The sequence below is a fragment of the Numenius arquata genome, chromosome 20 (genome assembly GCF_964106895.1).
Source record: "Numenius arquata chromosome 20, bNumArq3.hap1.1, whole genome shotgun sequence".
NCBI classification, from domain to species: Eukaryota; Metazoa; Chordata; class Aves; order Charadriiformes; family Scolopacidae; genus Numenius; species Numenius arquata.
In genome coordinates, this window is record NC_133595.1 from 8,705,248 (window position 1) to 8,720,609 (window position 15,362).

Genomic DNA, 15,362 nt, shown 5'->3' on the forward strand with positions numbered 1-15,362 from the left:
CGGGTCAGTGCCTCGCTGCCGCAGCTGGGTTGCCCCGTGGCATGCCCTGCTCGCCTCCCGTGGGCAGCGAGGTGGCCAACAAAGTGGGCAGCGAGGTGGGCAGCAAGGAGCCCCACTCTGCCCTTCCCGGGAGCCCCAGAAGTTTGGGGAGAGCATCTGAGCTGGGGGTCAGCACAGGGCAGGGATAGAATGGGGGGGGTGGGGGGGTGGTGGTCAGGGTGGGTGCCCTGGGTGGGTGCCCTGGGGTTTGGGGCTGGCAGGGCTGCCGTGCCCTGCCCGCTGCTGCCTGCACCGCTGCCTGCGCTGCTGCCCATGCCGCACGCCCATCCGGCCCGCGAGCTCCTGCAACAGGAAGCACCGTCATGCGGGCGCCTCAAAAACTCACGTTTCTTCCTCTTTTTCTCTTCCCCTGTGGCAGGGGTGAGGCGGCGAGCGGCTCCGGGGAGCCCAGGCTGGCTCCATGTATCCCGAATCCACCACTGACTCCCCGGCGCGACTCTCGCTGCGGCAGACGGGCTCCCCAGGGATGATTTACAGGTAAGAGTACGGGGTGGCACTGGGGGGGACTTTGTGGGGCTTCAAACCTGGGGCCACGGCACCCCAAAACCACCCCAGCACGCTTCGGGCAAAAATTTCTAGGACTGTAAAAACCCAGGTGGCAGCAGCAGCATTTTTGGGCACCGATGCCTGTTATGGGAAGAGTGGGTACTTTCGGGGAGCGTTGCTGGTGCCCCCCACCCTTCCTGTGGCCGCCGGCTCTGCCACCCGGTCCCGCTTCACATTTCTAACGGGGTTTGTGGCATCTTTCTTCTCTCTCCCCTTTGCTGTCGGAAGTGCGAGGTACGGGAGCCCCAAGCGCCAGCTCCAGTTCTACAGGTAACCCAGCCCTTCCCCTCCCCAAAATCCCCCCCGGGGCAAGCAGATGTGGCCGAAGCCCCAGTAGCCCCTTGCATGGCCAGAGGGCTAGTGGGGGGCAGCCACCGTGGGGGTGCGGGGCTCGGCTCGAGGTGGGGGGAGCGTCCCGCACTGACGCTGCGCCGGGAAGAGCCCGCTGGCTTCTCCCAAGGGCAGCTCCAGGAACGCGGCCAGCAGCTCCGCTGCTCCTTCCATTAAGAGGAGCGTCGTTAAGTGGTACAGAAGGCAACGCATTTCCCCCCAGCCCCGTCCTTTTACCATCTGAAGCGAAGGCGGCACTTTTCCCACACGGTGCCAGCAGCCGCTGCCCTGCTCCCAGGCACTTCAGGTCCGGCCTCGCCGCAGTGGGGTGGGGGACGGGGGGCTGCCCCCCGAGGGAGCCGTGGCCTCCCTGCTCTATCTCCACGTGTGGTGGGAGGAGGAGATCCTGGCCGGCACTGGGGTGGCTTGGCGGCACCGCGAGCGTGCCTGTCCCGGTGATGTGCCACCACCGGCACCGCCGAGCCCGAGGCACGGGTGGGTTCTGGCTGCCAAACCGGCCAGGCACGGCCACGCAGCGGAACCGCTGGACACGTCTGGTGGGAAAGGCTGCCGAGGCCGATGGGCAAGGAGCCAGCTTGCCCACGGGCTGCCTGCAGGCAGCTGCCACCAGTGTGTGTCACCCAACCCCATTTTGGGGCTCCTGCCCACACGAGTCCATGTTTCGGTCCTGCCACAGCCCAGCTCCCATCCTGCCGCCGTGGGGACCGTGGGGAGGGCTGCGTCCGCTGCAGGGGACCGGCTCTGCTCCCCGATGGTCCCCGGCACCCGCGGCTGTCCCTGCCGCTCTGCACGCCGGTGGCATGGGACCCGTCCCCGCGGGGCGAGGGTGGGCTGCGGGCGGAGGCAGCAATGCCAGGTTTGATAAAGCAGCGGCGCATCCTCGGGCTTTTAGCGAAGCGGCCATGAATAATTTAGCTCCCCTTTGCGAGGAAGAAAATCCCCTAATAGGGCTAATGGAGCGCGGTGAGAAAGCTGGGCTCTGGGGGGGCCCCTTGCAGCCGCCAATTGCTTTGGACGCCGAGTGCCGACACTCCCCTAATGCAAAAAAAACCCAGCGGCCGCCTCTCTTATATCTGCCCCGGGGCGGCCCGGCCGCCCAGAGCTCTGCCGTGGGTGAGCAGCGTCCCCGGTGCGCGGGTGAGTCGGGGCCGGCGAGCGGGGACGGGCTGCAGGGAGGGTCTGCTGTGCGGGGTGATGCGGGATTTCTTGGCTTGGGGAGGTTTTTCCTTGATTTGGGGTCTTTTCGAGGCAGGCTGTTGATTGCCAACAAGTTGCCAGCTTGGCGAGCGGGGCTGGAGGGACGCCTTTCCAAGCAGCCACCCTGCGCACCCGGCTGTCACCCACTTGTTGTGCCCCTGACACGCGGTAACGGTCCCCTGTCATCCCACAGATCCTGTGTCCCATCCCCATCCCCGCTCCTTCCCCAAAACCAGCCTCTCCCGCTTGGCCACGGCACTGCTTGGGCTTCGGCAGCTCCCGCAGCCCCCGCTGCAGCCCCCGTCCTGCCTCGTCCCTGGGGCAGCATCGGGATTTCTCTAACGAACAGCCCGTGGACGAACCCTCTGCCGCCCGGTAACGTTGCTCAGCCCAAAATCAGGGAGGTGTCAAAATGAGGGGGCTGGTGGGTTCCCACCCCCTTTCCCAAAGCATCCCAGACCAAACCCCGGCTCCGTGTGCCGCAGCCGTCTCGCGGCAGTGTGGTGAAGCTGTAGAGCAGCGGTGCAGCCGGATCAAGCTTTTCCCAGCCACTGTCAGGCAAAGGGATCCCACTGGAGGTGAGAGGGTCCCGATGGGAACAAGGGGATCCCCCCAGGGCTGGGAGCTGTGTCCATGCCCGGCAGGAGTCACCGGCGCTGCCCAAATTAAACTCACCAGCGGCAGAGAAGGGCTGGAGCTGGCTCCGGACTCTGGCTTTGCGGCACGGCGGGAAGAGGAGACTGGTGGCCAGGGTTCAGTTTGGCTTTGCCACAGGAGAGGGGTCCCCTTCGATGTCTCCCTGCATTCCCAAGCCCTTGGTGCAGGGCAGGAGAAGGGCAGGAGGGTCTTCGGCAGCGTTGGGTATCGCAGGAGCTCCCCAGGGTTTCAGTCACCCCTTACCAGCTGCTGCTTCACATCTCCCAGGGTTTCTTCTTTTTTTCTTGAGGTCACACCTTGACGGGAAAGTGCACTTTGCTTTTGGCTCCTGCTCCCGTAAATCCGAGCCTGGCAGGGAAAGAAAAAACCACCAGTGGGAGCCCGGCCGCAGCTCTGGCACGGCGCACTCCAGCTCCCGGCAGCCACTTCGGCACCAGCGCCGCGGTTTTGGCCCCGGTCCCCGCTCCTTTCAGACACTGAGTGCGAGGGACACTGCAGAGAGTGGCAGGGAAATCGATGCCGGTGTCACCACGGGTGAGATCCCAGCCATGGCGGTGGCGAGCACGCCCGGCGTGTGAGGAGCCCGCTCTGCGGCAGGCTATTTTCGGCAACCTGTGCCTGCTGGGGGGCTGCTGGGGGGGCTGGGGGCTGGTGGCGTGGGTTGCGGCAGCCCGCTGCAGGCATGGCAGCCACCGGCGAGCACCCGGCGCCCAGGGACCCTCTGCTGGGAGCCCCACAGGGACACCTTTCCCATCCTGACCTCTCCCACCCGCTGGCACACGGTGCCAGATTCTCAGCAGCGGCGCTTGTGCCACCGCTCATCCCGTCCCAGCCAGCTCCCAGGGCTGGGATGCAAACCATAGAGTCACATAAGGGTTTGGGTTGGAAGGGAACTTAAAGCCCCCCCAGTGCCACCCCCTGCCCTGGGCAGGGACACGTCCCACCACACCAGGTTGCTCCAAGCCCCCTCCAACCTGGCCTTGAACCCCTCCAGGGATGGGGCAGCCACAGCTTCTCTGGGCAACCTGGGCCAATGTCCATCCATTCTCCTTCTAGCCTGGATTTATGCTTGGGATTGCCCCGATCCTTATGCCGGACCCTGCACTTGGCCTTGTTGAACTTCATGAGGTTCACACGGGCCCACCTCAAGCCTGTCCGGGTCCCTCTGGATGGCATCCTGTCCCTCCCACGTGTCACTGCGCCACACAGCTTGGTGTCATCGGCAAAATCGCCTTAATCCCACTGTCCATGTCACCAACAGGGAAGTTAAACAGCACCAGTCCCAGTATTGACCCCCGAGGAACCCCACTCGGCACTGGTCTGTGGCAGCTGGGGCACGTGCCGGGCTGCAGCAGGTCGCCAGGCTCAGGGTGGCCGTGGTGGGCACCCACCGCAGCCCCCACTGCTGTCGCCTCCCCACCTTCGCTCCTCGGCTCCGCCGCCAAGGCTCTGCTCCGCTGAAGTGACTGGCTTTGCCAGGGCTCCTGCCCTTCCCTCCTCGTGCCGCAGACCCGCCGTGGATCCCTGCACGGGTGGGTGCCGCGGGGGCTCCGGTATGGCGGCGCGGGCACGGCTCCCCCGTGGGCAGCGGCAGAGCTCGGTGTGGTGGCGGGCGCTTTCCCAGCTCTCTCCATAGCATCGCTGAGGGGTCGGCAGCGGGGCCGGCCGGCGGAGCCCACGCTGGGGCGTCGGGATGCTCTCCATGACGTACAGCGAGAGCCTGCGCAGCGTGGCCAGCCGGCACCCCCCCGAGTGGGGGCTGCCCCCGGCCCCCCGGCCGGCAGACGGGCTGGAGCTGCGGCGGCTGCGGGACGTGCGGGCGGCAGCGCGGGCGAAGACGCTGGAGGAGTTCCTGCGGATGCACGGGCTCTCCCTGGCCGACGGCACCGCCCGCACCACTGGCATGAAGTACAGGTAAGGCAGCGCCGGTGCCGGCCGGGGCAGCCACCACGGCCCGAGGTGTGGGGACGGAGCAGGGGACGCTGCTTAGCGCTGGTTTTACACCTGGATTGCGGGATTTGACCGTTTTCCCTGTGCCGCGCCGAGGCCGGGAGGAGCCCTTGGCATGGAAGGCCATCGCCTGGTGTGTGCAGCAGAGGGGCAGCGCCGTCACCTCGTGCTTGGTCGATGTTTTTTGAGCTTCTCACTTGATTTCCCTTTGTGCTGTCGGGAGGTTGCAAGAGCAGCCACACTCCCTGCTTTTAAAGGCGAGGCGGTTGGATCGAGACGCTGGGGAGATGCTGTATCTGACAAGCATTGGCTGCAGCGCTGGCGCTCCATTAATTTTGCATGCAGGTCGCGGCACAACGCGAGGGGTATCAGGATTTCAGATGACTTTTGTCCTCGTTACCCACCCGTGCTGGGAGGCCGGGCCGGGGAGTTGGCTGCGGCTCCTCTGAGGCCAATTTGCCCAGCACGTCTCTTCCCGCTCTCCCCCAGCAGCGCAGGTGGGCGATGCGACGGGGGGGTCGGGCACCCCCAATAACCCAGTTCAGGCTTGGGCTGGGGACAGTGGGGCTGGGGACGGCAACTCTTCCCCTCTGTGAAAATCACAGAATGGTTTAGGTTGGAAGGGAACTTAAAGCCCCCCCAGTGCCACCCCCTGCCCTGGGCAGGGACACCTCCCACCAGACCAGGTTGCTCCAAGCCCCCTCCAACTTGGCCTTGAACCCCTCCAGGGATGGGGCAGCCACAGCTTCTCTGGGCAACCTGAATCCCTGTCTGCTCCCTTCAACAAGGGTCCAGCCAAACGACTCCTCCTTGCTTCACCTCCCAGAAATACCTTATATTAGTTGGAATAGCTCCCTCAGGACAGACTGGACCATAGAGCAGTCTAGTGACAAAGCTCTGCCTCCAAAGACCAAGGGTGTACGTTCCCCTCTTCTCACAGAAAGAGAAGTGTCTCAAAGGCCACTAGTGGTCACATTTGTCTCATGATTTCAAATATCTAGAGTCAAGTGGTTTCACATGCTGATAGAAAAGCTTTTCCTCCTCTGGCCGGTGGAGGAGGCTTCCCCAAGAGCCTGTGAGGTCTCCATCCATCGAGACCAGACCTCAGGAAGCCCTGCACGACCCGGTGTGATCCCAGAGCTGACCCTGCTCGGAGCAGGAGGTTGGAGCAGACCTCTCCCGAGGTCCCTTCCAGCCTGGGTTACCCTGGGTGTAAGAATTCATCCTCCCTCATCCTCCCTGGTGCTCCCAAAATTAAGCTTTCTGTAGGGATATTTACACCTGTGCCTTAACATTTTCTTCCAAAAGCCTGGTGACATCAAATGCAGAGGTGCCCCTGGCCCCCCAGCTGCAGCAAAGCCCCGGGGCCGGCGGCTCTGCCGGCTCCTGCCGCGCGGTGCCGTGGGTCGGGTTGCCCGCGGCTCCCAACAGCAGAGGTAACATTTACACGGTGGCAGGAGCCCATCTAATATTCATGGGGCGGTTATTTATTGATGGGTTGAGGCTGGCACAGGGACCCCCAGCGACGCTCCTTCAGGCACCAGCCTGCTGCAGGTTGGGGGGGGACAACCTGCCCCAGGCTGTACCCCCCAAATCTCTGGGGTTTCTCCTCCTCTGGGGAGCGGCCAATTGCTACCAGCCCCCTCCCCCCCGGTGCCAGAGCCGGAGGGATTACCCGGCTAAGGAGCTTTGCGGCAGAGGGAAGCGGAGGAGATTACAAGATTTTTGCATTAGGTCAGGGCCGAACGTGCATGATTTCCCCCGCAAACCGAGCCCCAGCCCCACTCCCGGCTCCTTACCTGGGGGGCACGGCCACTGTTGTCCCACGGCCACTGCAGTCCCACGGTCACTGCGGTCCCACGGCCGGCTCGCCTCCCTCCTCTGGTGGGAGATGCCAACGAGCTTCACCTCCATCCTCTTGGCTTGCGCTGGATAAAATTTGGGGGGCATGTCGCCCTCCAAGGAGGGCAACCGGTCCTGCTCCGGCAGCCCCTCACTTCCCCTCCCTCGGTTTTAAGGGTAAAATGGTACCAGAGCTGGTGAAGGATCAGTGTCACTAAAGATCTGTCTCTCACTCATCAAAAGCGAGAGGATCTCTATTTCTAACTACATGTTAAACACTTAATTGTGTTTAACAAAATAATTACAGTAAAACTGAGTGTGGATTTGATTGGCCTCAGATTTTCCCAAGAACAGTTTTACTAACATGTTGTGATCTTGAGCTCAAAATAAAACGATTGCTCTTTCATATTTTTTTTTTTTTTGCCATGAGAGACAATAAGCCCCTGCTGATAGCTGGGGGGGAATATCCCAGTCCTTCTACATCCTTCCCCACAAAAAACCTTGAAATCGGTGTGGGGTTTTTTCAGATTATTGGGGTTGGAGCAGGTTGGGAAGTTTTCAGTTCCTTCCTCCCAGAAGCTGGTATTTTCTGAGTATCAGGTGTTTCCTCTTTAACAATTTATGTTATTCATATGTGAGAGTGAGAGCCGACTTGAGGAGGGGACAGCAAATATTTTATGTATTTTCGGCTTCCGCTCTTTCGTTCTCTCGGGCCGGGAGATTTTTGTTTCGAACTCGCATCCGCCGCTGGGGAGGGATGCGGTGGGGAGGGGGGGATGATGCTGTGAGGAGGAGTGGAGTTGGGGGGGGGGGGGGGGATGCTGCGGGGAGGAGGGATGCGGGGGATGCTGTGGGGAAGAGGGATTCTGAGCAGCGCGGTACCAAGCGGCTCCTTCGCCCCGGGGGGGGTCTCAGCCCCCCGCTGCGCCCCAAACCGGGGCTGGGCGGGGATGCCTGGCGGGGGGGGTGGCCCCCGCTGCGGCGCTCCCCTTCCCGCCGCCCCCCTCCCCTCCCCTCCCCTCCCCTCCCGCCCCTCCGGGCGCCGCTCGCTCTCTCGCTTCCTGAGCTCCTCGAATATCGAGGGCAGGAGGGTGCCGGAGCAGCCCCCGCCGTCACGTCGGCGGAGCGGGGGGCGGGAGGAGCTCCCCGCCTCCCCCGGGGCGCCGGCTAAATTTAGGCAGCTGGCGCGGGGGCCCGGCGGAGCAGCATGCAGGTCTCCTTCGTCTGCTCCGAGCACAGCATCAAGAGCCGGAGCGCGGAGGACCGGCTGAACCGGCAGAATGCCGGCAGCCCCAGCCTGGGCACCCGCGGCAAGTTCCGGGCGGTGGCCATGGTGGCCCGCAGCCTGGGGCAGCTCTCGGTGCAGAACGCCCCCTCCTCCAGCGAGTCCAGCGGCAAGCAGCCGGGGATGAAGTACCGGTAGGAGAACGGGGGCTGCCGGGGCAGGCGGAGCTGCCTCCTCGGTCCTCAGCGGGCGGCGGGAGGGTCTGGGGGGGTCTGGAGGGGCTGCACCCCCCTAATCCCCAGCTCGCGTCCCGTTCCGTGCGTTTCTCGGTGCCAAAAGTGCTGACCGTGCGCCTCCGTCGCCTTCCTCACCGCTCGCTCCTCTCCCCGCTCGGGGTGGCTTTCATCTGTCAAACCTGCGGGATGGGGGGCGGAAAGGGACCCTAAAATTTGGGGTAGGATTAGTAGGACCCCCAGCGCCTGCCGAGCCGGTGGGGGGGCGGTCTGAGAGTCGCATTAATCCACGGGCTGCCATGGCATCGTTACGGACTCGCCGCCCTGCCAAGCGTGTGCAGAGCTGTGAGCCAGGATTCGGCGCTCGGCTGCCCGCGGTGGGTCTGGAACCAAAGGGCACCATGTGCACCTTGTGCCCCCCCACCCCCAGCCAGAATCCACCGGGTTCACGCGCTCCCCGTCCCTGGCACTGGAGCAGAGATCTGGGGGCTTCCCTCTCCTGGGCTGAGCGAGCACCCAGGCGCGGGGATGGGGGCTCCCCCCAGGCTGTGTGAGCACACCATGGTCCAGCCGACAGCTGCTGCGAGCCCCCGCTGCAGCCCAGATGTGACGGGCGTTAGGCACAAAGCGCATCAGGCTGGCAGCGCGCGGGGATGAGCCCAGCCGTCACCCACCATCATCGTCCAAATCAGCCGAGTCCCCTCGCCCGGGCGCTGGGGAGGGGGCCGGGATGGCCCCATCCAGCTCTCGAACACCAAACCCTTGTGGCAGCGGCGCTGGGGCCACACGCGGTGGCATCCTCCGGTCTCAGCGCTCGTGCCCCATGGTTGCATCCCCATCCCAAGGAGGAGCGCGCCGGGGGGCACCCTCTCCAGGCGGTGGGTGACCAGCTCGGGGGTCCCCGCCAGTGGCTGGGGGGGGCAGTGTTACAGGGGATGCTCCGTGCAATCGGACGGGACGGGAAGGCCATGGCGCAGTGCGGGGGGGGATGCTTGGCCTCCCCCAATATCCACCAGCGTCCCCGTTGTGCGACCAGGCAAGCCAGGCAGAAAAACCGGGATAAGCAACGTTCTGCCTGTGCCCACCCACCCAGGGGGATGCCAGCAGTGTCCCTGCAGCCTGGGATGGCCAGGACGGGGCTGGTGCCCCCCTCTCCCTGCCGCAACCCCTCATCATGGAGTCTTGAGCCGCCGCTGCCCCACAGCCTCTCCCCGCCGTGAAATGCTCTAAAAATAACTAACGCAGGGCTGGGGGGGGGCGCCTGTGCCTCCAGATGTTGGGCAATAACGCAGCGGCACGGAAGAAAGATGCCCCAATTGGGCTCAGCCGGCGATTCACCGCTGCCCCGGGACCGCGGCTGCTCCCGGCCCCGCTCCCCGTGCCCGCGGTGCCGGCGGTGGCGGTGCCTCCCGGTTGCTACGCGACACCCGCGCGGGCGAGCTGCCGCGGCTCACCTACACTTTATTTATTTTAACGCTCGTTTCTCGAGCCTTTGTCATTTTTAACAAGAAACTGACTCTCCATCACCACGGCGAAGGCGTCTGCCAGCCCGGCCCCCTTCCCGAAAGCTGTTCTCCGGCTCCTTGTGCCGGCAAAATTTTCAGGGGTGCTCTATTTCTCCGGGATACCGCTCTGTTCCCTAGCACCTTCTCCCCATGCGAGCCCTGTCCCACACCGCAGAGAACGGGCACAGCTCACGCCATGTGTGGGATGCTCCAGGCCTGACTGCTGCCGTGCCATCTCCCCCTGCTCCTGCCCCGTCCCCCTCTGCCGGCAGCGATGCCAGGGGAGCCGGACACCCCGGCCTCATCATGGGGAGCCACTTTAACGAGGTCACTGCCCACTGCCCAGCAATTATTTTGTGTCTAGGAAAGAGCATGACCCACCAGTGCTGTCCGTGCCACCGGTGAGCCGCGGCATGCCTGGCCCGGGATGGGGGGGGACCCTCGCTGCGGGACCGTCCCAGGCAGGGATGGGGATGGGGATGGAGACTGGGACCAGGTGGGGACCTGGGACCACCACCGCACCTCCCAGCCCACGCGGACAGCACGCTCGGTGGCACGTGGGTGCATGAGACGGTGGTTTTGGGGCTTTCTGGCGGTTTTCCTAACGGGTCTCTGTCTTCCAGGAACCTCGGGAAGTCTGGGCTGCGCGTGTCCTGCCTGGGTCTGGGTAAGTGCCAGGGTTTGCCGCAGCCCCTCGGCGTCCCCTCCATCCTGCGGCTGGTGCCAGTGCTCCCCGGCGAGGGTGGCACCCGCCTGCCCCGGCGACGCTTTGCAAAGGGAAGGAAAGGGTTTTCCTCCTGCCCCGCGGCGCTTTTGAGACGCAGCCCAGAAGTTGTCAAATTATTTTCTCTCTTTCTCCTCCGATGTGATGGGAAGTGACCGGGCTGTGCTGGGAGCACCGAGCCGCACGCGGCGGGGCCAACTGTGACCGCCGTGTGCCAGGGATGTGCCAGGGGAGCCGGGGAGGATGGGGGGGGCTTGGGGCAGCAGCGTTGGGTGCTCACCGTGCTCACCATGCCTGCACCCTCTCTCCTCCGCAGGGACATGGGTGACTTTTGGAGGGCAAATCACAGACGAGGTAAGGATCGGGCCCCGTCCCTCCCCAGTCTTTCCCAAGCCGAGTGGGGAGCCCACGGGGCCGGAGCTCACCGTGCTCCTGAGCGTGCGCTGCCCCGACCGACCCTCCCCGCTCCCCCCTCACAGATGGCGGAACAGCTGATGACTTTAGCCTACGACAATGGCATTAATCTCTTCGACACGGCAGAAGTCTACGCCGCCGGCAAGTAGGTACCCCTCTATGGCGGTGACTCAGGGGGGCCTCACCCTGCGCCCCGGCAGCTGATGTCCCCTTGTCTTGTAGGGCCGAGGTGGTGCTGGGGAACATCATCAAGAAGAAAGGGTGGAGGTAAGCCCGACTTCATTCCTGCGTGGCAAATTCCATCACCACGGTGCTGATGGGCAGGGGATGGGCAGGGAACAGGCAGGGCACACAGGGCTTTGTGGGCGCCATCGCCACTGACTCTCTCCTCCTCCCTGCAGACGGTCCAGCCTGGTCATCACCACCAAAATCTTCTGGGGAGGAAAGTAGGTAACGCGCCCGCCCCGCGGCAGAGCGGCCGGACCACGCCGGGCTCTCACCCACCTTTCCTTTTCCAGGGCCGAGACGGAGCGGGGTCTGTCCCGAAAGCACATCATAGAAGGTAGGGATGATCTCCGGGCGCTGCCGGCCCCAGTGCCAGGCTGTGCCCACACCGGCTCCTCACTGGCTGGTGGCACGGAGCCCGGTGCCCTGACAGTCCCGTTGCTCTGGCAGGTCTGAAGGCGTCACTGGAGCGGCTGCAGCTGGAGTACGTGGACGTGGTGTTCGCCAACCGGCCCGACCCCAACACGCCGATGGAAGGTGGGTGCCGCGTCGCAGTGCCGCGCTCCTCCCCAACGCCTTTCATCACCGTCACGGTTAGTTTGTGCCAGGCTTTTATTTCAGGGGCTTTTTCCCTTCCCAAGCAGAAACCGCTTCTCTGCCCGCTCACACCACGGTTAAGCCTCTGCCGCCCCCCAGCCCGGTGCCGGGACCCCCCTGGGGCCAGGGCAGGGGTGGGTTGGTGGCAGAATGCTGCCCCCATCCCGGCAGCAGCCAACTCCGCTCTCTCTAAATCTCTCTTTTATCACCAGGGGACCCATTTAGTTCCTCCAAATCCAGGACTTTCATCGTAGAAGGTACTCCCTGCCCGCCGGCCGCTGCCTGCGTCCCAGCGGCCATTCCTGGGGCAGAACCCCCCACTCCTCTGTGATTCCACCCCTGTGCCCCCCCCTGCCCCAAGCAAACCCTGGCGTAGAATGCACAGGCAGCAGCAGCACAACCAAAACCGCCGCCCCGGCCCCTTCAGACCATCTTATGGTTAAAGGGGAGAAAAACAAAGAGGGTCCCCAGCCTCCCCAGGTCCTTGCCATGGGGCACCCTTTGTAGCCATGCTGGGACCACGGCAGGGTCCCCTCCCTCGCTCCCCCCGCTGCCCACCTTTGGCTGCAGGAGCGCCTTGGCTTGGCCCCAGCCCGCATGGCTCAGGGCCGGCTCCCCACAGAGACCCTTCAAACCCCTTGCATGGGGTCTGGGGTTCCCTCCTTCCCGCTCCCGGGTCTCGGCACACGGGCAATGCTTTGGGTCATGGTGCCAAGCACGGAGCCGGTGCTGGTACCCCACAGGGCGTGGGGCCGGTGCCAGGAGCCCCGGCATCACCGGCGGCACATCAGTCGGACGTGGTCCCCGGCACGTCCCAAGCAACTGCTCCCTCGGTCTCCATCCTGCTCCTCTGAAAGCATCCTCCAGACACAGCCCAGCTCCTCAGCATCGGGGGGCAGGATGCTCGCCAGCCGTCGCCAGCACGAGCCCCCCCCTCCCCCCCCCCGCCGGCGCAGCACCCCGCTAACCCCTGCCTGCCGCTCTCCCCTTCCCTCCCGGCAGAGACGGTGCGAGCCATGACCCACGTCATCAACCAGGGGATGGCCATGTACTGGGGGACCTCGCGCTGGAGCTCCATGGAGATCATGGTAGGGGCCTGGAGGGCCGGGGGGGCCGCGGCAGAGCAGCCCCGCTGCCGCCGGTGACACTGATTTAATTAGACAGCAGCTGGCGGGAGCCAAGTGCTTGCAGATGCGCTTGAGCCTTAATTATTTTCTGGGGCAGCTCTTGGGGCTCGGCTGGGGGGGCTCGGGGAGGGGGTCAGTGGGAGGGTCGGGAGGATGCTGAGGGTCCCGGCTTTTCGGCAGGAGGCATATTCGGTGGCCCGGCAGTTCAACCTGATCCCGCCGATCTGCGAGCAGGCCGAGTACCACATGTTCCAGCGGGAGAAGGTGGAGGTGCAGCTCCCCGAGCTCTTCCACAAGATAGGTATGGAGGCAGAGGGTCCCGGTCCAGCCCCCCCCCAAAGCACGGTGCTCCCCAAAGCCCAGCGCTGTTGTGGTGCCCGGGGAGCTGGGGGACAGCAGCATCAGCCCCCGCCCTGCTCTGTCCCCAGGTGTCGGAGCCATGACCTGGTCCCCACTGGCCTGTGGCATCGTCTCGGGGAAGTACGACGGGGGGATCCCCCCCTACTCCCGCGCCTCGCTGAAGGTGAGCCCGAAGGGAGCTGGGCCGGGGGGGGTGTCACAACGGGACGGGCAGAGCAGGGTTGGGGTCACAAGGTCCTCATGGGAGCAAGAGGTCCAGGAGCCATAACCCGGGGAGTCTGGGGACATGCAAGGTCCCGGTACACCCTGATCCCACCACAATAACCCAGATCCCACTGTGATCCCCCCTCCTGCCCCCCCCCCCCTCCAGGGATACCAGTGGCTGAAGGACAAGATCCTGAGCGAGGAGGGCCGGCGGCAGCAGGCGAAGCTGAAGGAGCTGCAGGCCATCGCCGAGCGCCTGGGCTGCACCCTACCCCAGCTCGCCATCGGTAAGGGGCTGGGGGGATGCGGGGCGGGGGGGGGGGAGGAGAGAGGGCGGCCGGGCCACGCTCAGGCTCTGCTCTCCCCTCTCCCCAGCCTGGTGCCTGCGCAACGAGGGCGTCAGCTCCGTCTTGCTGGGAGCCTCCAACGCCGACCAGCTGATGGAGAACATCGGAGCAATACAGGTCAGTGCTCCCCACCGCGCCGGTACTGGGGGGGGCTTCACTGGGGCGGGGGGGTCAGCGAGCAGACCCCGCTCATGGGGTTTAACGGGGCAGCACCTGCCACGGGAGCTCCTGCAATGCCCGGTCCTGCAACGCTCGCTGCCGCACCGCGGTGTCGGAAAAGGAGGTTGCAAACCTGGCTTGAAAGAAAAATTATGGGTTTTGCTCAATGTAAAGCAGCCGAGACGGGGCTGGGAGGGCAGGGATGAGCCCAGCCTCCTCTCTCCCCAACTGGGTCATCACGCCACGGCGGGGAGGGGGGGGGCCGGGAGCAGGGAGGTGGCAGGGTGGAGGCGGTGAGTGCGGCACGGCCACATGCCACCGCCGGCCGCGTCCTCCCCCGTGCTCCAGGGTCCCCATCCTGACCCCCAACGGCCTCCCCCGCAGGTCCTTCCCAAGCTGTCGTCTTCCATCGTCCACGAGATCGATAGCATCCTGGGCAACAAACCCTACAGCAAGAAGGACTACCGATCCTAAGCGGGCGCCCGAGCGCGCCGCGCAGCCCTGGCCGCCCGTCCGTTCGCTTGCTTAACGCTTTGTTGGAGCCAAGTGGAGAGTGTGGTTTGCACCGCGAGAGCCGAGAGCCAGCGCCCCCCGCCCGCGCTGCCCCGGACCACCGGACCCCTGCCTCCGGACCCGGCCGTGGGGCGCAGGGACGGCTGCCGGCGGGGAGCGAGCCGCCGCGGGTGCCACCGGCGCGGCGCGGGGACCCGTTGCATGCGTGGCTGCCGCCCCGCTGTGTGGCTGGGGGCACGGGGTGGGCTGCGAGGGGGGGGAGGCGCAAGCGGGTGCTGTACGCCCCCCAGCCCGACAACACGAAGCTGTTCCCCAGCCGGTGCCCCGGCCCCTCGCCTCTGCCCTGCCTGCGGGGGACGGGCCAGTGGGGTGGGGGGGCACGGTGCCCTGTTGGTGGGGGGGGCTGGGCTCAGGGTGGGGGGGTGAGTGTGAGCATGTGTGCACGAGTGTGTGCATGTGTGAGTGTGTGTGCACAGACACACATGGATATACATCTGTCCGTACACGTTATACCCCCCCCCCACATGCACACATCTGTAGCGGGTCCATGGGTGGGTGTGATGGTGGAGCTACACCTGCCTTTGGCTGTATTCACGTATAGATGCACCTATATGCGCACACACACACAAATCACATGTGTGTACATACACGTACGCAAATCCCACATGTGTACATACACATACATCTACAGATCCATCTCTACCCCATCCATCTCTACCCCTATCCCTATAGTTACACCAATCTTTATATAGGTATCAATACCCATTGATATATAGATATATGTATGGAGCTATAGATACACACATCTATAAAATCTACATATATAATATGTATACATCACACCAATACAGATGTGTGTTTGTGTATATAGACACATATATATACCCATATGTATATATCCATATATGTAGATATATAGATATGTACATATCCCTGTAAATACACTGATGTAGCTACATATATATTTGTATTATATATATATGCACACATGAAAATTACAAATAGATACATAAATAAATGTGTGTATATACAGATAGATATGTATATACATATATATGTGCCGATATATCTACATCAGTACCTAGCTATATAACTATATACTATATATATAGGTGTATATATATAA

At 63.8% G+C, this 15,362-nt stretch overlaps 1 protein-coding gene across 6 annotated transcripts; it reads left to right on the forward strand.

Moving 5' to 3' along the window:
- Positions 1 to 460: 460 nt before the first annotated feature.
- Positions 461 to 14,197, forward strand: KCNAB2 (potassium voltage-gated channel subfamily A regulatory beta subunit 2). 6 transcript variants are annotated; one of them, XM_074161493.1, is made up of 15 exons: positions 461 to 537; positions 835 to 876; positions 10,190 to 10,233; positions 10,607 to 10,644; positions 10,770 to 10,849; positions 10,927 to 10,971; positions 11,106 to 11,150; positions 11,223 to 11,266; positions 11,380 to 11,466; positions 12,529 to 12,614; positions 12,834 to 12,954; positions 13,082 to 13,176; positions 13,384 to 13,504; positions 13,593 to 13,681; positions 14,108 to 14,197. In XM_074161493.1, exons 1-15 carry the CDS (start codon positions 461 to 463, stop codon positions 14,195 to 14,197), a joined length of 1,104 nt encoding a protein of 367 aa, XP_074017594.1. The 6 variants fall into 6 exon arrangements, with proteins under 6 accessions (XP_074017594.1, XP_074017595.1, XP_074017590.1 ...); XM_074161489.1 differs by lacking the exons at positions 461 to 537; positions 835 to 876 and adding exons at positions 4,505 to 4,725; positions 11,739 to 11,783; XM_074161494.1 differs by lacking the exon at positions 835 to 876.
- Positions 14,198 to 15,362: the final 1,165 nt, after the last annotated feature.